The 27,953-nt window shown below is 41.2% G+C and overlaps 2 protein-coding genes across 9 annotated transcripts in view; one reads left to right on the top strand and one right to left on the bottom strand.

The window, feature by feature from the left end:
* Positions 1-23,895, bottom strand: part of slc4a2b (solute carrier family 4 member 2b) — a 35,920-nt gene extending 12,025 nt beyond the window's left edge. For 2 of the 8 annotated variants that reach the window (XM_031849918.1, XM_031849919.1), the window contains exons 1-6: positions 16,215-19,632; positions 11,820-11,997; positions 2,810-2,978; positions 2,447-2,673; positions 1,798-1,913; positions 703-923 (exon numbers count right to left, since the gene is read on the bottom strand). In XM_031849918.1, the coding sequence (XP_031705778.1) occupies positions 703-923; positions 1,798-1,913; positions 2,447-2,673; positions 2,810-2,978; positions 11,820-11,879 (793 nt within the window). In that variant the 5' untranslated portion in view covers positions 11,880-11,997; positions 16,215-19,632. The other 6 variants (XM_031849911.1, XM_031849912.1, XM_031849914.1 and 3 more) reach the window with 6 other exon arrangements.
* Positions 23,896-24,774: 879 nt separating this feature from the next.
* Positions 24,775-27,953, top strand: part of LOC116385017 (uncharacterized) — a 7,520-nt gene continuing 4,341 nt past the window's right edge. Inside the window, exons 1-7 of the mRNA XM_031850177.1 lie at positions 24,775-24,953; positions 26,013-26,119; positions 26,252-26,391; positions 26,538-26,698; positions 26,869-27,027; positions 27,109-27,559; positions 27,733-27,834. Of these exons, the coding sequence (XP_031706037.1) occupies positions 24,933-24,953; positions 26,013-26,119; positions 26,252-26,391; positions 26,538-26,698; positions 26,869-27,027; positions 27,109-27,559; positions 27,733-27,834 (1,141 nt within the window). The 5' untranslated portion in view covers positions 24,775-24,932. The remainder of the gene's footprint in view (positions 24,954-26,012; positions 26,120-26,251; positions 26,392-26,537; positions 26,699-26,868; positions 27,028-27,108; positions 27,560-27,732; positions 27,835-27,953) is intronic.

The raw sequence follows: 27,953 nt of genomic DNA, 5'->3' as shown, positions 1-27,953 counted from the left end.
CCCTGGAGGTGGCCCCGCCCTCGCCCCAATGTTACTGGAGGAGTCTGAACGTCAACAAATCCAAGACTGGCTGTCTAATCACAACAAGAATTCAGAGGTTGAAAATGCAGTTTGCATCCATGTCTGTCCAAAATGTCAACACTTCATTTTATCATTTTATCCTTCAAGACATTTGTAGAACAAACAACCCAAAAACACAGCATCAAAATATACAAAAACACCATCAACTACACTACTACTGTACCCAATGTTTGTGACCCGACCACAGCTTTGTTGACGTTTCTTTTGTCGGTATTGACAAAAAATAATCTTGAAAGTTTAAACCTTGCATTTTTTAACCAAGACACAATATATCTAAATTGATTTTACTGCAGAATTTATGATGGGCTCCTTACAGGTACAAGTAGTCTTATGATCAATTGTTAATATAAAAATAATGATTACAGCCTAATAGCCTTTATCAACAATGAGCACAGAGCTCAAGGGGTTTATTTTCATATGGAAGTGACCTTCTGTATTCTTTCAAAAGTCCTTCTAATGGGTGAAGGAATGCACTTACTTTAAAGCATTTTAAAAAATGCACAAACTCTACTGAATTAAAATAATCAACTTGTGTCCTTATTACCCACCTGGTGAACTAAAGTCTTCCAAGCAAGTTTTAAGAACATACAATCTGCCAAGTGAGAATTAATCTGTACTCACTCTTGATGCCATCCAGGTCAGCGGAGGCCAGCGTCTGAGCCTCGCTCTCGTCAGTGGGGACGCGTTGGTACTTGGCCTCCTCAGCACCCGTCATGTTGCCTGTGCGTCTGCGATCCTGCAGGTCGTAGCCGCGGCTGACGGAGGACACCCGGGCCAGTGGCACGTGTTCGGGTGGCCCCGACTGGGGAGAGGAGCTGGCAGTGTCGGAAGAGGCCAGCTTACTAGATAACAGCAGAAAAACATCACAAAGTTGTTGCTCAGAAAATGACAAGCGGGTGTTTTATTGTCATTTTCTTTAGTTGATCAAACATTTTCTGCAAGAAAGGTTTTACATGTAAAGCTGGAAACGAGTGAAAAAAAAAACAACAACTTCCCAACACTGGGTGATTTGGTCGTCTCCACACTTTAGTCATCATCTTCTGATTGATGCATTAGATCCCACTAATGCTGCTCTTTAGAAAACAGGCTTGCAACTCTCAGCTCAAAACGCTAACAATGTTAATTGATGTGGCGAGAAAAAATGCTCGGCGACTACAAATCCTTCAAAGCACTTTTGAAATAAACAGAATGAACTCACCGTCCTTTAAACGCCAGTTGCCCACAGCATTTCAAAAGCAACTTTTTTCCTCAATTATTTCCCCCGTTTATCAGGATGTTAAATAAAACTAATCCGCTGTTATCAAGTTGCTCTCCAATGGACTAAAAACAAGCAAAAGGTGTATATACGCAGTTTCATCCCAGCCAAGATTAGACGCTCATGAAGAGGAACAGTAAATGTCATAGATGGAGTCTCAGGCTGCCGAGGTGTGTTGTGTCGTCTATAGCGACAGGTGATATATGGGTCTCCAACGAGAGGATTACTCTGGTCCATCAGATCGTGCCCAGCAGGCCCACTGGATGCCTGAGACGTGGTAACGTACAGTGTGTACCTCACCGACTAATCAGAAATGTGCCTGAGCCGTTCCACCCAATCAGAACGTCCGTGAGAACATTTCAGCAACATGGCAAAAACATGCGATCATCACAGCAGGTAAAGCACGGTTATAAAGTGTCTCAGGCCCATTTTTTTCAGTCCGAGAACTAGACTTTACTCACTCTGTGGAAGTTGCTTCTTCAGTATCTGCTCCCACCGCAGACTGTGGCACGATGTCGAGCTCACGGGCCGAGTGCGGGCTCTCTTTGGCCACATGGTCTTCATCCGAAACAAAGAACTGTGGAGGATATACAGAGCAGGAGAACACTGGTTACTGTAAAAAGAGACAACTTTCCTCTTTATGTTTGTCATAACGTCTTCATTAAGTATGAAGGACCCTAATTAAAAATGTGTGCATTTGTGAGAGCTGAAGCGATTGGTAGATCGTCAGAAATGCCAAACGTTGATGGTTTTACCTTCTCAAGCATGAGGATTTGCAGCCATTTCTATATTTTATGATACAGTAAACTGGATACTTTTTTGGAGTTTTGGTTTTCCGTATTTTGTGACATTTTATAGGCGAAACGATTAAAGATACTCAGCAGATTTATTGCTGATTAAAATACGTGTTAGCTGCAGCCCTAGTTTTTGTAAAAACATGTAAAAAAAACATTATAAGCCCAAAAATAATACTGTCCGATACATTTTTACTCTAAATACAGTGTTAAAAGACTCAATTTGAACCAAAACAAATAATGTGTTAAAGTAGATGTTAGTCCTTCCACTCACTTATAAATTCACTTGAAGATTAATATGAAGGCAAATGATTACCTCCACATCTTTCACTCTCTCCGACTCAGATGGAGCAGACGTGGTCTCCGTGGCCTCATCGTCCTCTTCCTCTTCATCCTCTCCCTCCTCTATGGCGCCGCTGCCGGGAACATGGCTGCCTTTGTGATCTTTGTCCTTTCTCCTTTTCTTGTTGTTCTTCTTCCTGCGTCCGTCGGAGGGCAGTTTGGACAGAGGTCGGTGGATGTGGTGAGAGGAGTGACGGTTGTCTGGGGAGAAGATAAAGCAGAGATACACAAACATGAGCTACTTACATATCACATTTAAAGTTGTTTTATTTTTTATTTCCCTGGATTGCTGAATGTTGAACTGCATTACACAACGAGGAGACCACCCCATGCTTACATTCAATGTCCTCCTCATGGTAGTTGTGGTGCTGTTCATCGGGTACGGCTGCAGCGGGGCTGAGGATCTGCTGGAAGCGCTTGACCCCCAAGGCTTTGTTCAGGTCCCCTTCATCCTCCTCTTCAGGGTGCGGAGTCCCGTGTAGTGTTGAGGCAGCAGGAGCCTCTGGCTGCAACACAACAAATGACCAAAATACATTAAAGAAATATAAAACAGAAGAAGAAAAGATCTGTCAGTTGATCAGAATTTCAGATTCAAAGTGTTTAATAAATATGTAAGACATTAGGAAATAATGATGTAAATAAATGCATTGTGGGAGAATAGTGTCCATCAACAGCACACTCATAAATGACGGTAGTCTGTACACCGACATTGAGACTCTCATATTAAAACCTGCTTTGAACTAGCAGTATGGATTTAAAACACAGCGTACTGCCTTTCACCTCAACCAACACCAGAGGGAGTTCTGGTTCGACAAATGTCTCCACATTCAGGGAATCATATGACCAGTCCTCTCCTGCAGACATGCTCTTCTGAAAATGCAAACAATAGCCATGTGCTTTGATCGGTTACTCTCTCCACGCTGTGGTGTGACAGGGATCATGTGGGGGTGATAAGAGATCTGTTTTCTTGCAGCAGGATGCCGTGCCCTGCTGCGCCCTGCTCTGCCGGTGGGATGTTGTGATAAGGATCGGCTGCAGTGACACAGCGAGTAGATCCACTCTGGCTAACGGGATCGTTCTGTAGCCACCTCACGGCAGAGGAAATGTTGCGCAGGTGCCTCAGATCCCGCAGCGAACCCTTCCTGAGGCACAACTCGGGGGCCACAAGTCATCTGATGCTCCCACAAATGGTTCTCAGGACACCCAACATGTCAATCGTATATTAGGTTTTCTTCAGTGCTGCAGGGAGTAACAAAGCACGCGGTGACTCTACTCCCACCTGCAGCTCCTGCTTACTTTTGTGTCACAGTTACACTCAGACTCTCACTTTTATGCACAGCAGAGCACACGAACGCACTGTAAGATATTAAAAATTACAGTAGCATAAAGTAACTCTAGCACAAGTACATGTACCTCAAAATCTTTAGAGTATTTCCATTTTATGGTACTTAATACAAAGGGAAATACTGTACTTTTAATTACTTCACAACATTTATGTGACAGCTTTAATTACGGATTATCTTTTGCATAAATAAACATTTAATAAGCTTATTAATAAGAATACATTGTTAAAGATTCCCAGCCTTTTTCAAGGGGACATTTTTCTGCAGAATGAGTATTTACTTTTGCTGATAGTAATTAAGTAACATGAATGCAGAATTTACATGTTGCATCGGTACAGTCACTCAAGTAAAGTACTACTTTTTCAAACTAAATATTTTTTTGTGCCACAAACCGTATCAAGACTTTAAAAGAAATGTACAATATAATATTTAATCAAATCAATGCTTTCAATCAACTTAAATCATCACATACAGAATAAGAACTAGTAGCAACTTACACACATGACGTGAAGCAGCTTTGCGGCTTCATTTGTTCCACTTTTATCACATTAAGCGCATCAAACCCACCAAGACAAGAAAATGCGAACAGGAAACTCAAGAGTTCATCCTGAATCAATCATACTTACAGCTCGACAGATGTTCATGAATCACGGCATGTGCACAGAAAGTGTGAAGAACCGATTCCCCTGACCCACATTACCGCGCAGAGTCCTACTCTTCATGCCACACACAGGTGACAGAAACAGAAAGCCCTGCACTGAACTCTGGACAGGCTGAGACTTATGAGTAAAAGAAGAAAGACAGGTCAGCCCGTTAAGCACACATTCAATATTGACCCAAGTTTCAATTCCTCATATAGTCTTTTTTTACCTGACAGATCAACAAGAGTTCCATAGAACAAACTATATGTTCACCTCAGCGACCTCCTGAACACACTGCCAAAGACAATTCAGCCCTTTAAAAGCACCAAACACTGTTTAAGTAGCTGAGCGGATTTCTAAGGGCCTAAACAAAAAACACGTCTCTTTTAAACTACAAATGTTGAGTTGAAGATCATATATTGGAGTAGCTTGATAAAGTAGTAAACAGTTTTTGCAACGATTTCATCAAAAAAATTGTTGATAAATAAAAAGAAAACCTCTTAATTTCTGCAAATAGGCATCACCCCACATCTGCGTCGCTATCTCAACACTTGCGATATTTAATTAGATGTCCTATCCCATCCAGATGTGTGCCGCTACACTATCCAGCAGTTTATTTTTACAGAGCTCTCATTCACATCATGGTTTCACAATGAATCCCTAGAGGTGGGAGAGATGTGCGAGGGATTCTCAAGAAGGTGAGAGAATTTTCCACAACCGAAACCATGTGCAAAAACAAGCCGAGGGGAGCCGAGTAAAAACAAAAACTGACCAGACAGCGAAGAAAAACTTTGACTAAGAGTTTCAGGGACTTACCTCGCTCATGGCAACGTGAGCTTAATTGCAATCAGCGTTTTTGGTGGCAACAAGTGTCACTGCCCTCCAGCATGACACAACTGGAGCACTGACCCTCAACACCTCTATTAAGAACTGCAGGCAGGAGACATCCCTCTCCCCCTCAGCTTATCAAAGCCTCGTGATGCCCTAATCAGAGCCCTATCGGCCAACCTGCCACCTTCACCGGTCTGCCCATTGTACCGGGGCAGAATAAACAAGACACTCGTTCTCGCTTTGAGGACAAACGCTGCCTGAAAGGACAAGCCGTGTTTGAACAGGAACAAAACCTCACGTTGACATTCATCTCCACATTTTAACTTAATATTGACCAAGGTGCTCTTAGTCGGTCTGCCTCGAAGGACTATGTAAATCGTCAGATGTTTAGTTCCTATGCATTTACAAAGGATGCCCTTTTGATGACTAATATTGACAGAAGACCTGTTAAGCAACAGGCTAGAATGAAATGATTAAATACATGTGCGCGCCAGAAAGGTTGAAATGACAAATGACTGAAAACACATTTGACCGATGAACAAAAATATCAAACTCAGCAATTCATTAACCACAAAAAAAAACTGAACTTTTGCGTTCAGAATTTCTTTAGAAAAAGTTCCTACATCTTTAGTTTAACTTCAGTCTTAAAGTTGAAATTAGTACAAGCATGTTGGTACCTTTCAACAAGAGCATTCTCATAAGTCTTGATAAAAGTGCCACTAAACTTATTTTAGCAATCAATACTTGTGAAAGCAAATATTGTAAATCCAATTTACCACCAAGTTTTCGAAATATTTACGACCAAGAGAAATATTATTTTTGCACAAAAGACTGTGCTGAAAATGAGAAAAGTAACGTAATCTGTTTTGCTTAAACTTATTTAAATGATTGCCAAATAAGAGTTAAGGAAATGCCAGTAAACAAGCCACGCTAGCAGCTCTGTGTTGCTGCAGTGGTTTGAGCTAAATGCTGACGTTAATTAGCATGGAGCACAAATTACAGCCGAGACTGATGGGAATGACATTTGTTTTGCAGGTACTTTGTCATAAGCTAAAGAAATCAAAATGTTGACCTGCTGATGTTGCTAGATGGAGGGTTAAGAGATCTCCAAAGTTGTTACAATGCACCCTCAGGGGTGCATGAATGTCTGTAGCAAAGTTCATGGCAATCCATTCAATAGTTTGGACCAAAGTGGACAAACAAAAATAAGGTAATGTTCTAGTCTTTTAGCTTTAATTCATCGAAGCTTAGTGGTGAGAATATATTAAAGTCAAAGAGTTGTAAAAATCTTTCCAGCAACATAGTTTTGGAAAGTAGAGTGCATGCGCAGTGGCTGTGTTGTATAATGAGGTGGACACTCGACCGTGTGTCGAGGCTGCAGAAGAGATTATCCGTGTCTTGAAGTAGACTCAAATCCTACACAGTCAGCATTTGGGGGGGGGGGGGGCAGCGGATGTCGTACCGTGTGTCTGGTGAGTCACTGCATTCCTACGCATCTCAAAATGAGTCTGCAAGGACATCTTGTTGCACAATATTCTTCTAGTTGCTGATTATTCAATTGGAGCACGTGAGTTGTAACCCAGTTTTGTCCTCAGCCAACTGTGAGTTTTGTGTTATGCAAGCACACATTTACACAACTTCCCAATTACATCATGAATTAAAACAGCCTGTTTGCACTGCTTAAAATCAAATACGTCATAACCTCAGTCAGTGTAATCAAGAGATCCTCCAATCAGTCAGAGACCGGAAGAAAAGTCTCCAATGCGTTTGTTTCTGCTTCCTGTCTATTGACAGATTATATTTGCATTGGAAATTGGGCTTATCCGCTTTATCATTTTATATTATGCAACAGGGTTTCCAGTAGCTAAACACATAAGATCACTCTCCCGAGATAGTGTTCTCCCACCTCAGGTTTATCTAAGTTGAAGATGTCCAAATGATAAGCTCTGTTGAGCGGGGGGGGGGATTCTGAAGAAGCTGCCAGACGCACGTCACAGGAAGTCTACGAGGTAATAAAACCTGATAGGAATCAGGGGGTGTGAACCACTCTGCACTGATCTGATCCTTCTATCCGACACAGTCACTGATACCGTTGCACTTTAATGTGAAAGTTCACCATTATTTATAGCATGAGGATATGACATGATGACAGCAAAGTTTGGGTGAATGTCATTGTCAAGATTAGCAGTTCCACAGTTGGGGGTTAGGAGCCCACAAAGGGGTCGCAAGAAAACTATAAGAGGTCACAACGTGATTAACCGGACTAAAGAGAAACAAAAACCTTGATAAGGTGGATAGTTTTACACTTTCAGGCCTCAAAAATATCAAATGAAACCATTTGTGTCACTGCCAAAGACTATTAGACAATAAACATGTGATGGCGGGGTGGTCACCTGTAAACAGAGATTTGTTTTCAAGGAATAGTTCAACGCCTTTTCTTGCTAAATGAGAACATCGATGCCGCTTTCGTGTAAATATGAATCTTCGGTCAGAAGCCAGCTAGCTTAGCTTAGCATAAAGACTGGAAACAAGGGGGAGACGGCTAGCCTGGCTCTGTCCAAAGGTAACAGAATCTGCCTACCGGCACCTCTAAAGCTCCTAATAAACAAATATCTTGTTTGTTTAATCCGTGTCATCTATGCTAAGCTAACCGGCTGCTGGTTGTCGCTCTAATGGAGAGACATGATAGGGATATAAATCGTCTCATCTAACTCCCAACAAGAAAAAGAATATGCCCATTTCACAAAATATGAAACCACAGCTTAATTAATAGTTTGACATCTCTTGTAATCACTGTGAGACTCAAGGACTGCTGCCCAAAAAATGTAATAGAACAGAACCCCCGCAAAACCGCTACCGGATGTTTTTACACTTCAGTTTTTGTCCGTATTAAACAAAGTAGATATAACATCAATTATTGTGCTTTAAAAAGCTGGAAGGTGTATTTTGTTACCTCTAAACAGACCCAGGCTAGTCAATTCCCCCTTTTTCCAGTCTTGATGCTAAGCTAACAGCTCCAGCTTCCCATTTACCATACAGACATGATTGTGGTACCGAGCTTCTAATCTGACTCGCAGCAAGAGAGTAAATGGACACATTCTGATAATGTGAAACTATTCCTTTAAGGTGAAACAAGCCAAATAGGTTGGAATCCAATAATCTAGACAGTTTTCATCTCCCGGATTGTTTGCAGCGATGAAATGCCCCGGAGTAAGACCTTGAATCCCTACCAGCTCCAGTGGCTCTGCTCTGCAAAGCAAACAAAACAAACCTTTGCAAACAATTTAACTGTGAACCAGCAGCACAGCAGGCTTCTTAATGTTACTCGTTTGTTATTAATTAAAGAGAACCGGTTGAAACGCTCACAGCGCTCACCTTTCAAGAAACATTTCAGAATCCACCCGACGACATTAGAGGGGTGACCAACTGTAACTAGTGACGCATTAAGATGACATTAAGCTGTAATTATTACCTTGGATTTGTAATGCCTGAGAAAAGTCAATGAGCTGTTGAAGTAAAAGTGCATTTCAAACTCACAAGAAGTCGACTGAACATTAACCAGCTGAGGTTAACTTTATCTTTAAAAGCAAAGTCAGAAGAAGAAAGTCAGTCGACATATGGGCTTAGAAACTTTTCCAAATGTAGGATAATGAGTAATGACCGACTGGGAATGATAAGAAAAAGACTGAAATCTTACAAACCGAAACACGTCACGTTGAGTCCTCCATTAAAAAACTGCTTTGACAAAACAAACTCACCTTTAAAGAATACAGATAGTCCATCAAATGACACGCAGGGGTGTTGCTGCCGCCTAAAGTACAACAAGATAGCTATATTTGCTTTTACAATGTCAAAAGCAAAAGCTAGATATGTCCGCCACTTTCATGGAAGGCAACCTGTTTCCCATTTCAGTTAGCCCTCGTCACGTGACCGGGGAAAAATACATTACTCAGTTTCACGATTAGCCCTTAAAAATCCAAACAGGATTATCTGAACTCTCCCTGAACACACACACACGCAGACAGACCCACATTGTTTAGGAGATAATAATTAACTTGAGAGCCAGTAGAACAACCAATAAAAAGTAACTGTCATACAGCAAACATTTTTATCTTTGGTGAGCTTCTTGGTCATCACGCTGCTAGAGAGTCTAAATAGAGATTCTGAAGAGGCTCGACAGAATCTCGTAAAGGATGTCAAGCAACACCTTCTGCAAGAGATCAATGTGGCCAAAGGTAATATAGGGTCTTATCCTGTTTAAAGACAATGTTTTGTGTAATGTATACAACTAAAGGGTAGATCATCTGGGAAACCGCATATAGCCGATACAAAGACGATTGTGTCCAACTTTCTGAACAAAGCAAAGTATATGTTGGATTATAAAGCACTTTAAAAGTTGTACATTACACTTTATCGTATTTCAGTTCCTTTGCAGTGTCTACAGCTAATGTAAACCCATTAAATAAACTACAGAAAAGAGCAATACAAATTATAAATAAGGTGGATTCAAGACTTCACTTAACAAAGTTCGCACAAACTACATTAAAGCAGATATGTATTTCAGTGTCTGAAGTCAAACTGTCAAAGTATTTTAAAAGTTGATCTATTATTCAATTTAATAAAATGCATAGAGACCAGATAATGTGGTCATATGAAATGAATGGGTTTTAATGCGTGTGGCTGGGCCTTAAGACCATCTATGGCCGATCATTTATGTTATTATTTTGAGTGGGCAGGTAATGTAAGATTTCTCTTCTTCCCGCTTCTTTTCGATCACAGAATATGCATTATGTTACATATTGTAGCTTATATGTGGTATTTTGTGTGGAAAGTGTACACTTAGGTGACGTAAAAAATAAATAAATACATTTTCTTTAAGGTACTGAATAAGTTAAATGTGTTGCTTTAGATATAAACAACTAAATCATTTGTTCCCGACTGTCTTGATGATATGAAAATCTGAGAAAATAAATCTAATATATAAATCATCCAAATTATGACAAGTAGTTAAACCTATGGCCTCTGTCTCTCTGCACTTCATGGGTCAGTAGTTAAGTGTTACGGTTCCACTTCCACCGCTGAAACACTCTGCATTCTTTGCCTGGACAGGTGGGGTTGGATTTCAAACTTAGACAGCACTTATGTTGTGCCTGTCCTGCAGGTAGATGCAGTGGTCGTCAACATGGTGATCATAAAGTTGTGCAACACCGGAAAAGGAAGCAGCTTTGCAGCAAAAAAAAAAAAAGAAAAAAAAAGCAAAGCAAGCATTTCCTACATTTGTATTGCAATGAAGAACAAAACAGCTCTGGTGCTGCCAAATGAACACCATGAGCACGTCTACAGGAACGTTTGAACAAGATTGCGTAATATTCAGTCGCTCAACAGTACAATAAAAGTTAAACCTCATCAGAAGTAGCCTGATTTGTTACAGATTGGAAAATGTCTTCACTTTTGCTCCCACTGTGCTGTGAAACATCTTCTATTCCCACTCACCTATGGATTCAACCCACAGCATAGTAAACTCTTTTCAATTTGGGATGTTGAAAAGCGTTCAGGGAAACAGAAATCCTTAACTTAATAAAAAGAACATGAGAAAGGTTGGAAAATCAGAAGAAAAAAAAAAACCAACCAATCCTGATAATTCCTGGATTTCAATCGGACTTAATAATTCCTGGAATTCAATAACCATCACAAATTGATATTATATAACAATATGAGGCTTGTCGTGGGGAGGATTGTTCCTTTAAGCTTGTGATATTTTCTGCTGCAGCTTCTAAATCATCCTGAAATGAATTTGTTGAGAACCTCTCGAGTTGGGGAATTTGGTTTCCTTTGGCTGCTGACCAGCTGCCCTCCAGGCAGCATTTCTATCACATCAATCCCACCAGCAGCAATGCAATTATGCCTTTCATTATAAGCCAATATTATTTTTTAGTGTTTCCAACACTGGCAAGCCATCGACCTTTAGGAAAGAGGAAGGAAACTGTTTCAGTTGTGGAACTGTTTCATTCTGCAGTGCTCGGATGAAAAGGGAAGCTCAACAGGAGCAGCTCTCTCAGAGCAGATGTGAAGAGTTTTTGAACTATTCTTAACGGTTTTATTTTTGCAGTTACAAGTACTGCATGTTTCCAAGGAATAGGCTCTAGGATGTGACTAGATTTGTACACAAGTAGGTCTGGAGGGAACAGCACTGTCCAAAACACACACACCGATGCCAGAGAGGACTGAGGGAGCTGATGCAGCGTAAATCAAGCATGGGGAGAAAATTAAATGAAGTAGAGGAAAATTACACACTAAACAGCTAAAGACTCATGCATGAAAAGACAACAAACTGCTAATTGTGAGCTTAATCTCCTCCTGAGGAGCATTTAACCTGGTGGGCGCAGACTCTGCCCCATGTGTGAGGTATTTATCACGTCACATTCAGATAGAAACAAACCTTTCACCATATTATAAACAGACGTAATCCATGAATTAGTCCCTATTCACACGTTTTATCATGCGTCGTCTGTGTGCGGTCGGGTGGACTTACACTGTGAATAACCGATGCCATGGCATCTGTTATCTGTTTGGGAGCGCTGGGGTTGCTCATGGCTCCACGGTGGAGTCGCTGCAGGAGAGGCTCTGGAACGCTGGTTTGGGTCGGTGCGGCTTTAGCCCTTCTCTTTCTCTTTCTCACTGGGACTCAGACAGCTTTTGGGCAGCATAACCTGGAGACAGACACAGATCCACATTGAGCTGGAGAGTTATAACATTAAAGGCACAGCTGTGAGATGAGCAGTGCAGGACTTGAAATCCCTTCTCATACATTTTAGGACATTGCAGCAAGAACATGATGCTAAAAACACAAAAACGAATAAGTGAAGATTGCTACAGCACAGGTACTTAAGGTATTTAAGTGTTTGCTGATATCTTGGGGTCACAGACATCATTAATTGCATACAAAACATTTGCAACCAAATATAAAATATGCCGACGTACTGAGATTATGTTTGTTACTTTTTTAGGACAGAAAGTAACACTCTGTGAGGCTTTACTTTGAGCTCCATGCTCACGTAAGCATGCCAACATACTCACATATGACAACGCTTACTTGCACTTTAACCTCATAAAGTGCTGACTTTTTTTACATGTGCTGAAGTGCAATGCCAGCAAAACACAAATCAACACACTTCACTGGAGGACCACACTGAAGAGTAATCAACAGTTTCCAGATTTCCTGGAAGACACTCAAGTACGTTTGAGTCCCCAGACGCACTTCATAAACACAGCTGGCCTTAACTAAATGTCGTTTTTTATGTTGCATCACACACACACACCAAGACATTCTACAAGAGGCATGATGGCTACAACGGTTGAAGAAGTGCACAACAACATGCTGCGTCTATTTTCATTTCTATGATTTCAGGCCTTGTAGCAATTCAAGGTTATTAACCATTAGAGCCAGATAAGAACCAGATAGCACGGTGCTACTGTGCAGAGGACCCTGTGATAAGCGGCAGCACGTGCCTCGGCTAACGTCCAGCCTCGGCCCTCTCGTACGACATACAACCACAGGAATCCAAACGTAATCAGGTTTCAGTCGGCCCGAGGAGGAGTTTTAATAGAGATGCACTACAAGAAGACAGTAAAGCACAGAAGTAATATGCTGCAATTAATAGAAGCATTGTAGATCCTGATGAAGCTACTATTTTTTTATCATCGTTTATTCGCCCTTTTATCGGAAAAGGCCAAAAAATTAAGTGGTTCTGGCTCCTCAAATGTGAATATATGCTGGTTTTCTCCGATTGTAAACTAAATATTTTGGTTTTCAGAATGTTGGTCAGCCAAAACAAGACATTTAAAGAAGTCACTTTGGGTTTTAGGGAAACGCTTTTACTATTTCAGAGGCCAAACAAGAAGAGAATCAATCAAGAAGATTGTTACTTGCAGCCCTAGTTCTCGATACAATAACGCTTTAGTGTTAGGCAGCAGGTCAACAGGTGTACAGGGTATAAACTCAAATGCCACCCAGGATGAATTGCTAAACGGGACATATCTAAATGAATTGAAGCAAATGACGTTAAACATTCTAGACACCCAGGCGGTCGTGATCATATTAGACTTTACAGAAATCTGTGAAGTGAACCTAAAGAGGGCGTTCCTGTGCTTTAGACAGTCAGAAATCATGTTCTGGCTCTCTGATAAGCCTCTCTGCTGCCTGACTACAATCATATCAATGACCTTGTTGACAGTGAGGGATTTCTGAGCTATATTTCACTAAAACACAAATCAATGATTAGAGATTAAACGCAGTGCAGATGAAAAAGAGACATCATCCGCCAAAGAGACCTGAAACTGAGACGCCCGGCAGACAACACAAGGTTCTGGCAACGCTCCTCCTTTGCTCTGCCAAAATGGTGATTACAAACCAGCAGCTCTTCTGTTCAGAACAACAACTTTAACTTGTTCGAGACAATCTAATCCCTGTAGTAGAGGGAATAAAAGGAGTTAGTTTGGGTGTGTTTGAAGATTACTTTCTCAGTAAACCAAGACCCCACCTCTGTGGAAGAGGCAGGGATAAAGTTACAGAACCCTGGGATACAGAGCATGGGAACCAGCTTATCTACCTCAGCGCACGGCTGTAATAATACAGAATACAGTAATGATCGGAGGAGAAAACAATAACGCCAATAGTCTTGGTGAGCAAGCAGATTTGTTTTCTATTAAAAAAAAAGCATTGTCCTCAATGATCTAAACATTCTTGTCTAATCGGGTACAATCAGTCGGAGGATTGAACAAAAAGGAGCTGGTTGTCAGTTATTCAATAAACGAAATGACAAATGGATGAATGCTGACAGTGTAAGAGGAAGTGAGGACAATACGCTCTCTTTCCCCTGGAAGAACTTCATCATGTCTTCCCAAAATGATCCAAAAGCCCAGTGCCTCACAAACCTTCCTAAAACAAGACGATGACTGCGGGATTTTTTTTTTTTTTTTCCTTTTCCCTACTTTTCCATTTAAGATTTCGTCACAGCCTCAAATCTGTGCATGCAGGGCTTTGGGAAAACTGTCCTTCTGGGAGGAAGTAAGTATGAAAACAGGAAGAAGGTGAGGACGAGCTGCAAACGTATTAAAAAAAAAATAAAAAAAAAAAAAAAAAAAATAGAAACTGGGCATTTTGGAATTCTTTCTGGCGTACATGTTGGACTTTGGAAAAGATTTACTGAAAAACCATTCGCATGCTTGGACCAGACCTATATTCTAAAGATAATAATGGTTAAAACTAAATGTCTACCCTGTGACATTATAGGTTAACTCAGCATAATAAACTGTCACTATCCCTCCTACAGAGAGCAGACTATATAATCAGGTCATGTGTGAAGACGCTACCTTTGACCGTTTGGTCATCTACAGAAAGTAAAAAGCAAATACATTGTAGTTGCTTTTTAGTTCACAGATGTATCAGGCCTAGGAGCTTCAGATGTCACACATTTTAGATATCAGGCATGAAAAAAATAGCAGCCAAACACTCCTCGCCTTTAAAGGATGCTCTTAAGAGTCCAAAAATGTAAATCACTAAAATGTTGACATTTGCGTCACATCTTGAGAGGAATGTGATAACTCAAGACCACAACTTTTGGTTTTTTTCCGTCAGTATTAAGAGCTTTGATGTGGTGACTCATCTTTCCTGTAGAGTGCAAATATACCCGACAAAGTCTCCTTGGTACGTTGTAAATTTCCAGTATTGCTAAAAATAAATGCCCTGCTCACCTCGGAAATATTGAATTTAGTCTGCCACTCTGAACACAATGTCTTTCTGTCAAATTTGAGAGGCTAGATGTATTTTTTGGATACTCTGTAGGGTTTTTCTTGAAGAAAGGACAACGACAGGTTACATAAATCGGGGACACTCAGAAGAAACGACGAAGATTTGTTTGTTACAACGGTTAAAAAGTTCTTTGCCTCCACATAATGACATTAAGGGAAAGGAGCGAGCCAGTCAGACGGGACAGAAGTCATGAGCCAGACTCACACTCACGACACGAGCCGGTTAGACGCCCGGCTTCAATCACGCAGCTCGGCACGCGTCGACCACAGACTGCATGATCATCTACAAACTTTTATCAAAAAGGGCATAATTAAAGAACAGTCCAATAAAATACACAAACTGCCGATAAAAACACTCGTCCAGAAATAGCAGCTTGATCACAATGTCCAAACCTTAACAGGCCTATACTTATGAAAGCAGGGCAATGACAGGGAGGAGAGGAGTGGAAGGTTTCATTAGAGAACTGGGCGAACAGAAACCAGATTCAAGTGTCTGATTCATTTGTTACATTTCAGCAGATAATGCATGTTTAAAAAGGATTTGTTTTCCTCCCGATTGTGTTGTTGCGATATCTTCCAATGACGTCAAGATAAATCGTGGCCTTCGTGTTTTAGCAAACACAATAACAAGTTGAAAGATTCTGCATGAATTCACAGAATCGACGGCATTATCGCCTGTGCAAGATTTGATTTAAGAAAACAAAAAAGACCAATTTATGAAGTAAGGTCTGTAGCTATGAAGGGTCAATTTTGAGTCAAGCACAGCATTTAGAGGGTCATCACTTCCCCAAAAACATGGCTTTTAAAAAAAGTCTCCAATTTAGGATTCATGAGTGTAAAAGCATCTGTGCTGCTAAAACTCAAGTGGGCTCAAAGTGGCTTGTTTATGGCCGTTTTCTGCTGTGGAACTAAGCAGAATTTGCTCAAGTCGGAGACAGCAACAGGAAGAATTCTGTTAAGTTTGATTTGACCTGAAAAACAATTGAAGACTAACCCGTACAAACAATGACTTAAACAGACAATAAATCAAATAGAAGCAGTTATAAAGTAACATTCTGACAAATAAGACAACATGACAAGTGGATAAGAATTAAGATATCCAATATTTGTACCGTACCTTTGTGTGCTCACAGCAGAGAGGCCACCGCAGACATTGTAGTGCAATTCTGAACTCTGTTGTGAAGAGAGACCCGGGGCTAGTTCAGAGTGCAGGGCAAAAACAAACAGAGGGAGGCGGGCGAGATAGGGAGACAAACGAAACGAGAGTTAGAGATGTTGAGCCGATCATGTGCAGTCCAGCCTCTCGACCTGCCGAGAGCTCTCTCCCTCTCTCTCAGACCAACTGATAGCGGCAGCCTTCCTCCTCAGGATTATGTTTCCTCCTCCAGCCTGCTGACAAGTAGCCATGTGACTCCAGCACCCATTCAAAACTGAGTCAGAGCGCACACAAATTGATCCGTCTGTCACACACAAACAACCTCAACCGTGAGGTGGAAATTTAACCCCAATGATCAATATCTGTCCAGACTGTGCCAGTGGGGGATTTGCATGTTTTAGCCCAGAGGTTCCTCACCTGTTTGTCTGGTGAACTCTAAAAACAAAGCAGTGACAACTTGCAACTCCTCGTTACTGGTTGCAAGTGTGTACCAGTTGTGACCAGCGAGACACAAAAATATACCATCCTCAACTTATTTAATTATTTTTATAGTCCTGAAGTAGTAATTATCCAGAAATTAATTAGAAATCAAGGATGAGACGTAGGTTTGAAAAAATAAGCATAATACTGTGTAGCAGAACGTGCAGAACATTGCTCGGTCCTTTGATCACATGATGATTACATTCAGTGTCATGTGGAAATACTGTTATCTATTCTGAAAAGGTCCATTACGATCTTTTTCAGTCTGCGAGAGGGAATCAAATTCATGCAGCGACACAGACAATAGGTGAGCAGCTGGTAATGAAAAAGGCTTTTAAAATTAAAAATTAAAAAGGGTGACATGAGAGGGAGCGCCACAAAAGCCGGTTTACCACCACGCAGGAAAATCAATGTGCTCTCTCATCTCAAACAATACAGACAGAAGACAGGGAGTGAGTCACTACACTGGCTTTCTTTAGAACATCGGGCAACTTGACTCTCATGAAGGGCATTTTAAAACATCTGTAATGCTTAGTGATGAATAAGTAATCCATTTTCTGAACTGAGCGATGCAAAAGGCATTGGGAATATATCAAGTTCAAAATGAAAGTAGTACGTGTACTTTAGAACTGTGTGTTTATACATTGGCACAGGATGTTTATTCATTTGTTAATAAGTGTGCGTAAAATGAGTGGGAAAGCAATGACATGTTCCCGAATGCGTCTTTAATTATTAACTGGTAATGACTTTTGATATCATTGTGAGTGCTGACATTTTAAATATGTCCAGTTTAGTTGGAGTTCACCAGGACTATTTGCTTGTACTTGTACAGTTTTAGGGTAATGTTTCCTTCAAATACACTCTGGCATGCTACAGGTTCTTATTGTGTTTGGCAATGGAAAAAAATAACTTGTCGTGTCATGGAGGAATCAACACTATTACACAATTAATCCCACCTAAAGTCATAAAAGCCGCCAGATTAATTGTGTTTTGCAGCAAACAAAGAACAGTCCTGTGATCTAAACAAGTTGCTTTCCACGTTTGCCAAATAATCCAGCGCTGCATTCCACATCAGCTTATATGAGCCTTAGGGCTAAAGAAATTCCCAACCTCAGGAGGAACCTGAGTGTGTGTGTGTTATAATTGTTTGTCCCCGGGGGATGAGGGATCACTGTGGAGTCACATGCACGTCTTGCGGGGGAAAAGAAACACAGTCAAAGTCACAAGCAGCTAAAATTGAAGTCCATTTCAAAGCGTGGGGCTTTCCTTGATCCACACAGTGTGCTAATAATAGCATTATCCACTGTGGTCCACCATATAAAGAGCCGTGACTTCATACGTGCAAGGTCGATTCACAACTTTATCTTAACCATGACCAACAGACAACATGCTGATTACACAACACCACCGCACAATAGAAATATTGGCCTCACTCTTGCTGTGACAATTTAAATAATAATGTTAATTGAGCCGGTTTTTAAATAGTTCCAGGTTCATTTGTTGTCACCCAATAAAGGAATCTGGGCTACATCCAAGAAATCTCGTGCACATTTCAAACCACATTGTCTCTGCTGAAAGAAATAGAAAAAGACCAAAAATAACATTTAAAAAGTTATTCTACACAATAGATAACTTTTATGAAGTGTTAACACGACTCGGAACTTCTCCCTCCAGCTTCCTGTTATTATTCTCTCCCTTCAAGTCCAAAACCAGTCTGATAGGCTTTATTCCTAGACATTAAGGAAACACACTCAGGTGGTGAACCCCGGACAAACTGTTTACTTTAAAGCCAACAGGTGACTACTACAACCAAAGCTTGAACTGACAGAAAAACTCACCAGAACACCGCTCGGTGCTCTCGCCTACTCAAGTCTCCTGGCAATGCAAAGCCTGACCTCGATGCCGCTGTATACCACTGATAGCTGCCCTGTTTGGGGCTCTCTTTGGGGATTTGGCGGTGGTGTAGGTTGATGGCCGTGCCTCTGTTGCCTCAGAGTGTTTTCAGCCTGAAATAGCTCCTCTCTCAGCATGCAGACGTCTCTCTACCTCCCCGCTCTGTTCCACACAGCTTAGCGGCCACACTAACGTCACTCTGGGTCTGGAGGGGTCCAGCACTTTAGCATGACTGTGCTAAGTTATGTGCACACAGTCATTGGAACACTTCCAGTTTCACAGACAGAGCCAACAGCTGCATTCAAGCCAACGAATGCCCATCTGCATCTCGCTCTGTGTCCCGTCAGCCAGCAGCGGCTGTTCTTACAGCTAACAGCACCTGTCTTTGGGGTGAAGAGGGATTGAAGAGGCAACTTAATTCTGGCAGCTTACATAACGCCGGTCCATTTTCCTCCACTCTAGAAAAGAAAAAGCTTTCACCACTCGGGTATTTTTATATCTTGAGGAGGGTTAAGAGTGTAGGAGGCCAACAACACACACTCTGAAGTGGAAACAAATGTCACGTGGAAACACGTCGTCTGCCTGCAGACTAGAAACGTCCTTGGGCTCGTATAGTAACGAGCTATAATACTGAGTTAGAATATGAAAGAGTAACGCTCAAGAGGAAGACGGAATGTGGAAGAGATAAACAAGCAAGTCAACAAAGAGCTCATGCAATGAACAAAAGGTCAAACATTGGTTTATTCATAATTCCCATTTTGTTTGAGGCTTGGATGTTAAAGATTCTACTTAAGTGTCAGCGGCTCTAAAAAAAAAAAAAAAAAAAAAGGGAGCCTGACTAGACGTTAAATCATCATCTTCATGTACGTAACACACTAATGAACTTAGTAAATTAAATAGTAAGTCCAGACTCATCAGCAGACTTGAAGATATAAGGATATCAGTGTATTCTTGAGATACAAAAGTAGATTTCATATATTTTTGACACTTGCATTTGATTTTTAAATATTTATAATACTTATTTTTAATGATAATAAAGTTGTTCAACTGCAAAAACAATCAATATATAATGCAAAATAATAATGCAAAAATCAGGGGCAAAAACAATAAGTCTTTGTTGACAAGGAATATAAGTAGATGTATATTTACGAGATCTTTTAAGGGCTGCGGAGAACTGCAGAGTCGGGTAATTGTCGGTGGAAGAAAAGGAAGACTAGTGATGCTCATGAAGGACAGGTCAATCAAAATATAAAATATGCTTCTCTAGCTCTTGAGTTCAGTGTCAACATAGAGACGCGAGTCCAGAGGTGTTAGGGCGTGGTCATTCCTCATTATAAGCTCAGCCAGGGCTGCTCCGGTTGCACCAGCTGCACAAAAGAAAGCCACATTCTCACAGAAACATGGTAATTGTGGAGCTTTGACCCGGTGCACTTGTAATAACTGAATTTACTCTCATGAGACTCAAGACTGGGACGGGAGTTAAAATATCTCCCGGGCTCCCAGACCCAAAACAAAAGGCCTCAAAAACAAACAAAAAAGGTAAAATACAAATCAGCCATTATCCATTTTCTGGACAAACAACACAACCATAAAAACTCTTACACCCACATGGGAAAGGAAGACAACAGTGAGGAAGCCCGGCTATGTCTTATGCAGTTAAGTGTATAATTAGACGCTCCAAAGAGACCACAAACGTTTAAAAAAAAAAAAAAAAAAAAAAAAGTTTAAAGTGGGAGGACGGTAGGCCACACCATGCACGTTCCAAGGTGCACTGCCAAAGCGCTTAATAGTAATCAAATGCAACTTAGCGGTCTCCAGCAGAGCGACAGCCAAACAGGCAAACTGAACTATATATGATGGGACTTCACAATATCTAATAGTAAACAGACCTAAAATAACAGTGTTTAGGTTAGGATGAGGCCGATGTTTAGGCCTGGTGTGTTTAACTAATCTCTGGGTCTGTTTATCTGCAGAGGGGAAGGTAAAATAAACATGAAGACCCAAGAGGCCACGACAAAAAAAAAAAAAAAAAAAAAAAAAAAAAAAGAAGCTGCTTATCATCAGCCTCTTTTCCTTCCTCGTCTTCTGCATGACCAAGCAATTCCCCAACAAGAATGCGGAGACACTCTGCTCAACTGTTTGCACAGTCTTTTTTTTTCTCTCAGGGCAAACAAACCATTGTTGTCACGAATCAGTTTACAATAAGTCTGTTTGACGTATTGCACTGAGGCGAAGGAAAACAAATTCAAAAAAAGCAGAGACTGCGATCACGCGGATAAGACGGATCTATCCGATGTGTCAAAAGCACCCGCGCAGGATCACACCACTAAAAAGGAAGCCGAAGTACTCTGGAATTTGAGAGCATGAATCGAACAAGGTCAGATTTAGCGAGACAAACATTTCAGATTGTACGAATCCTTGGACTATTATTATGGTTAGAGATTATAAAACCTAAGTAAATCAAACCACTGCAGACAGATAATCATCTCTGCTTTGCATCAAAGTCCAATATCTCCTCAAATAACCTGCAGTGCACATGGTGATGATATTGGTGAGTCAGCAGAAGAGAGACACATCCTTCCTCCCATGCAGCCAGAGGGCATGTCCTGAGATCTAATAGCCATGTGACACAAACAATCCAGGGACCATGGTTCACAAACTAGGGTGCAGGGACCTGCAGGGAGCCTGGAGAGGGTTTCAAATGGGTCCATGGCACACAAAACATTGAAATTAAAGGAGCCACGTTGAATTTTCTCCATTTCTGTCGTACAAATGACACTTCCCAAACTGTTTTACACATGTCTCGATGATGACGCTGACCTCAAGAGCAAGATAAACTTCCAAATATTTTGGATTTGACTGGCATGTCCTTCATGAGCACCGCCGGTTCCCTTTTCCTGTACCTTACATGTCATACGTCTGTCTCAATAGCTTAGCATCAGAGCACTCTTGTTTTCTCAGATTCATACTGTAGAACTTTTACAAAGCAGACGTTTTGACTTGTCACAAAACTCGAAACACAAAGCATGGCTCAGCGCCATTCATCATTTTAATGCAGCAATTAATGATATTAGTTTCACCTGCGTTTCAAAATGTCTGCTGTGAAAAAGCACACAGCAGAAAAAGACAGAATATTTGCTGGTTACAGTTTTACATCATTATAAATTGAATACTTCTTAACTACGATAGAGATTTAATAGCAACTTCTTTGGGTCTCTGTTAATTGTTTTTTGTTGCATAATGCTTCATTATGCTCCCTCATTAGTGTGCTCCACTTTCATCTCCAAATCTATGGTACAATATGACATGAACATGGAATGAAGGAGAGACGCTAGCTTGCTAGGATGAGAGACGTTATCGTTGACATTATCGCTCACTATCCACCCGTCTGTGAGGAGGCTTAAACCACGACAAAAAGTTGAGTTTGAGCACACTTACAGGACTTTCTCTCCTCTAATAACCGACTAACAAGCCGAGGAACAAAGCGAAGTCATCCACCAGCAGCACCAATGGACACTTTGGTGCATGTGTGGCAGTTGGTGGCTGTCAATGCAGGAAGAAGATAAGTCAACGGTTAAAGCCAGTTCATCGCAGCTTTTTAAAATAACAAAGAGCTCAAAGCGAAAAACGTGTTTTCACAAATCCTTCTGAGGCTTACAGACACGCACACATTCTGTCATATTCACTCACCGGTGCCTGGTACTCACCTCAAACTCTGTCCGAGTGACTTGCTCAACCGGCATCAAGACGCAGAATATATGAACACTTTCCTTTCCGGTATGGAATTCAGATTAAAATCCCGACGTGACGAGCGTTAGCGAAGGCGTGCATTTACCACGACTAAAACATTTTATATTCAATACTGAGCACATTTTAATCAAATCATATTTAGAAAAATAGTATATTACAGCATGATACAGTAATTGGCTTATTTTTAACGCAATGCCACGCTTTTATTTTGAAGTCAACATTGATCGATTTCCGGTTATACTTTAATTTCTGGCAACTTGTCGCCATTTTTTTTCGAGAGAAGTTGTTGCGCCTGCGCTGTGAATCATGATTCATTCTGATGACAGCCTGAAGGAGGTTCGTCTTTTACCGTTATGATGCGCAGTACGCCCAACAACAGAAACAGGAACACATTAAATATAAATTAAACGTGCAGAAATGTATGTGTATGTGTAAAATCTGTTTCTGCAGGACACTGCAAAGGTATGCAAATATGCTGGAATAAATATTGTTTTTCTTTAATAGACTGACAGGGGTGGATATATACGGACATGCATATAATGTACATGTTGTAAAAAAAAAGTGTATTTTTAAACCATAAAATAAATATATTGTGTCATTTAGCTGCTGGTTACTGTTCATCAGACCCGTTAGAACCCGCTCTTGTGTGTGGTTGTTTCGAGGTACAGAGCTCTGTAGCGCCGACCAGAGGGGAGAAGATGAAACAGGTTGTGTGCAAGGTCTGAAGGCTCTTCAGTGGAGTTTCCTGCTCTTTTCCTGTTTCTCTATGTAACAGAGTTAAAAATGTACTTTATTATTCTGTTGAGTATGTGTGAATTCTATCTTTATGAGCTATTTTTATTTAGCATTTTATTTTGTTAATGCTTCCTGCGGAAGCGGCGTCTCGCCTCTTTTGTACCTCCAAAGCCCCCGTAGTCCCGACTTGCCCTCACAGTGGTGTTTCGTACTGTTGAGGGAGCGGATGTATAAAGAGAGTGAGAGCAGGAAGAAACTAATGTGGTTTATGTTGTCTTCTGCAACGAATAAATGCTGGAAAACTACCTTCTGAGTTGTCTCCTTCAATGCCATTCCAAGTCTGTTATATCCACACAAATAGATATTGAAAATGTAAGTTGTTATCTCAGCGAGGCTCAGTTTACTCTCCTTGGAGAACTAACATTGTTTCAACATCATCATTATCATCATCATAAAACAAATCTAAGTTAAATCAAAATAGGCCCTAGATAGATACAATTAAGTAGGCTATTGCCCACTTGTTGGGGAACTTTAAAGAATAAAAGGAAGGAAGAACAGAATGCATGATAAATGTAATTAATTAATTCAAGTAGAAGCTAGCCAAGAGCCCCAAAATGCTCCAGGATTACTAATTATAATCTGGGTTGTGCGAGAGTAATAACAAATGTGTTTGATATACCAATAAAGCACAGTATCCACTAGCATAAGTTAAGGTATAGGTCCTGCTTTACCTGATCTTGAGGCCGTGTCTTGAAGTACTTTTTTGCTGTCTGGCCCATATCCCTCAACATGTCCTGTAGCTCTGCTGATAACTCTCACCTGCCTGCACACCTGCTCCTCATTTCTCCTAATTAGTCACCAAGTATATGCACCAGGCCCATAACTCACACTCTTTGCCAGATGTCAGATCAGCTATTGTGCCTCATAGCCATAGAGGTCCAGCCTTTGTTTACTCTATCTGCCCAAATCTCCTCAGCCTGTTTACGTTATTTATCCGCCTTCCTGCTTCCTCTTTGGACATACCTGCCTTTGCTGCCTGCCTTTATATGTGTTTATCTGATCTATCTATCGAACTGTAGTTGGATATATTTATAAAGAAGATGGGATAAACAGTATTTTGTAACACCGGTAGGAAACATTAATTCCTTCCAGAATAGAAGGCTACTTGTTTATATAGTTTATCTAGCTGTTCAGATACTTGTCTTCCAATCGCACTCTATTCAGTAGCACGTTTAAGATTACCTTATCTCATGTAATTACATTTATTATCACTAATAGTATCACCTACTATTCCTGTAGTAGTGGTAGTAATACCTTCTATGTCATGGGATTGGAGAAGGTATGGTCAACAGTGACCCCTACTGGTGGTTTGCTGCTACTGAAGCCAGGACTTTCACCTGGAAAATATAATATTTATCATATAAATCCTTTCTTTCTCAATTTATTTTTATTTGGTTTAATTTTGCTATGATCTGTCTGAGTCACGTTTAATAAATTATACTGTTAAATAAAAAGCAACCTCCGCAGACTACGCAGATATGTTTCGGCATAGGTGATAACGTTGTTTTTGTGAGGGCGGCGGTTGGTGTTTGAACCTGTCAATCATCGAGAGGGTTGGCTGGATTTGTGCACCGCTGGCTCTCCGCGGTGTTGATAGGCTGGTTTTTTGTTGATATTCTGTCAGTCTGCAACTCAAAGGAGCTCGATCGATGCTGCTAGCATAAGAAAGCGTTGCTGCAGGACCCAACCAGGAAGTCAACAAAGTTGTAATTTAATATTAGCGTGACTTCGATATTCATCCATAAACATTGAACCGACGGGATGAGTTCTGCCGCCCCTCCGGTAAGCCGCAGACCACCGAGCTGCGTTTTGACACGACACTGCGCTGCACACGGATGTTAGCTTGCTAGCTTCTTTTAGCATCGCCATCGTTCCCCTTCGTGCTAATTGTTAGCCGCAATGCTAACGTCGTTTGTTGACAGCCCTCACTGTGCCACACAACAACAAAACTAGCGTTAGCTGTGTGTTAGCTTGTCATCTGTTGGTTTATTTGAAATAAATGTATCGGGGTAAATTAATGCATTTACCCCGATAGAGGCTAATTAACGGCTAAAAACTTTGCTAACAGATATGAACTTAGAATGAAAGAGTCTAACGGCGAATCTGCAGGTCGGCTCCAGTCAGATTAAAGGAAGGACAAATAAATATGTTGTAGCTTGTCCACGTTTAAACACGGACTGGTATTGGTAGATAGCATGCACATGAGTTGAAGGTTAAAAGCAACAATTAAGCATTCTCACCTGTACCTATTTAGAGCCCTTATAAGATTCTTATATTGTGTATTAATATTTCTTTGATAACAGCTGTTACTGCCAAATTGCAGATAAATAGATAGATGGTGTACTTCATTCATCCCACAGCTGAGGCAAAATACAGTGTAAATAAAAGTAGGAAATACAATAATAAGATGAGCATAGAAGCTATAGACCATAACCATCTTTAACTCTATATGCAAAGTAAATTATAGTGCCTCTGTGCAGCATACATTAGTAAGGGAAACGTAATGTTGCATGGTGTAAAGTAGTTCTATCAAAAATAGAAATAACTGGATACTGAATTTATGGATTTATTGGATTGTGGCATTGGCACCCCTACAAACTGCACATGGCTGATCAAACTAGGCAACAATAAAACTAGAATAGAGACCATAAGCAAAGTAAAAATAGGTCTAAAATGTGTGTTTTTAATGCATCTTAAACTGAGGACATCAGGAGCCAGACAAACTGTACCCCAGCAGCCATTGGTTGTGCATAACTTATAAGCGAAAACAAACAAACAAAGAGGTCAATCCTTTTTCAGGACGTGTCTTTTTTGACGAGTTTCTATTTTCTTGTTTTGCAGACGATTGGGGAGTTATTCCTCATCCTCGGTGAGATGGGCTTCCCAGAGGAGCAAATCCAGGCAGCTGTACAGGCCGGGCATTTCTCTGTGTCAGACGCAGCTGAGTGGTGAGTTTTTCCCCAGCTCTTTTCTTAAATAGCTAGCATTCATTTAAAATGCTAATATAATTTCCATTCAGTGTCTAAAAGACCAAGATGTTGTGTAAAATAATTATATATCCTTCTCTTATTTGTCGACAGGCTCTTGCAGGGTCAGTATCCACATCACAGGTTGGTCAAGCAGTCATCGCAGCCGGCTGAGACGGCAATTTCTGCTTTCAACCTACCCAAAGAGGCAGCGGGCACTTCAGAGACGCATACATCTCCTTCTGACAGCAGAGGTATAATACCAAGCAGGTTGCTTTTAACGATAGAGTCATATGGAAGTTAATTAACCATTGTAATATCTGTCATTGAAGTTTTCAATAGGACTTTAAGAAATTAATGGTTCAGGGAGCAAAATTAATTTTGTTTTAATCTTAAACAGCATCCCCTTCATTGTTGCTGAGACCCTCACAGTCAGGCAACCTGTCCCCAGACCCACTACCAGTTGAGTCGCGCATTAAACAGGACAAGAGTGACTTTGAAGAGCAGCAGAGGCAACGCGTTGCACATGAGGCTAGAACAGAGAGAAGACAAAAGAAACAGGTCAGCAGAACTTCTGGTGCCCGGACAGTGTTACCACACAGAATGTGAATGTCAGAACTGACCTCTTGCCGTGTGTGTGCGTGTGTGTGTGTGTGTGTGTGTGTGTGTGTGTGTGTGTGTGTGTGTGTGTGTGTGTGTGTGTGTGTGTGTGTGTGTGTATATTCGTTCAGGAGCGTGAGTCTGTTTTGAAGCGGATAGCTGAGGATCGGAGGAGTTTGCAGCAGAAGAAGCAGACCAGCGCTGCCACAGAGACGTCTCCTCCCAGTGCTCAAGGGGAGAAGCTTGGAGGACAGATTCAGACTAATGTGGACAACAACTGCGTCCTCATGGTGAGGAGATTTTTCATTTTTGATGTAGATACTGTCAAACAGAATTGTAAAACTTCATGCGTTTGTTTGTTTTTGCTGCAGATTCGTCTCCCATCTGGCGAGTCGATGCGTGAGCGCTTCCCAGCCGACGCCCCTCTGCGCAGCGTCATGGAGCACATCACCGGGCGTCACCCCTCCCTACCCTCCTTTTCTCTACTCCAGGGTTTTCCACGGAAGCGCTTCGGGGAGGCGGAGCTCGCTTGTTCGCTGCACTCTCTTGGCCTCACTCCCAACGCCGCACTGTGCATTCAGACCACTCCTCCCGAGACTCCTCAGGATCCACCGAGTCCCGCGAATCCGCCGTCAGTGGGACATATTGAGCCCTCTCCCTGTGATGCGTGTCCTCAGCCACACGTCCCGGTGCTGGAGGGGGCGGGAGGGCAGGACCTGGTTCTCCCTCCTCCACTACCCAACCAGCTGTGGGAGGAGGCGGTGAACTACGCAGGGATTCCTGGAGTTGGTCCTTCTCTGACTGGGCCATCTCACTTCTGGGGTAGGTATTAAATACTGTGTAAAAAAACAGATTTTAAGCTGGTTTGCTGCCCTAACTCACAAATTCATCAGAGCGTATTTGTTGTGTACAGTATTACTGTAGTAGCTTATGCAAAAACTGTTATTCAGATAGCTGTTTGGTCATTATTTGACATTCCTGGTGCTGTTCAACAGGCCGAGGCAACAGGATGGTTACTGGTAATGCCGAGGAAGCTGCGGGCATAGAAGTCGATGAGGAACAAGGAGATGAGGAAGATCCACCCTACATGCTTAACGGTACGGCACCTCATCCGTCCTTTGACCTACATTTTGCCTACTGTTGATTAAAGGTGTGGGATATAGAAATGGAACTTTTTTTTTTTTTTTTTTTTTTTTTTTTTTTTTTTTTTTTTTTT

This window comes from Anarrhichthys ocellatus, unplaced genomic scaffold (assembly GCF_004355925.1).
Source record: "Anarrhichthys ocellatus isolate YVR2014 unplaced genomic scaffold, GSC_Weel_1.0 scaffold10, whole genome shotgun sequence".
Classification (NCBI taxonomy): Eukaryota; Metazoa; Chordata; class Actinopteri; order Perciformes; family Anarhichadidae; genus Anarrhichthys; species Anarrhichthys ocellatus.
Note: the sequence above shows the minus strand (reverse complement) of the source record. Positions and strands in the feature narration are given on the sequence as shown.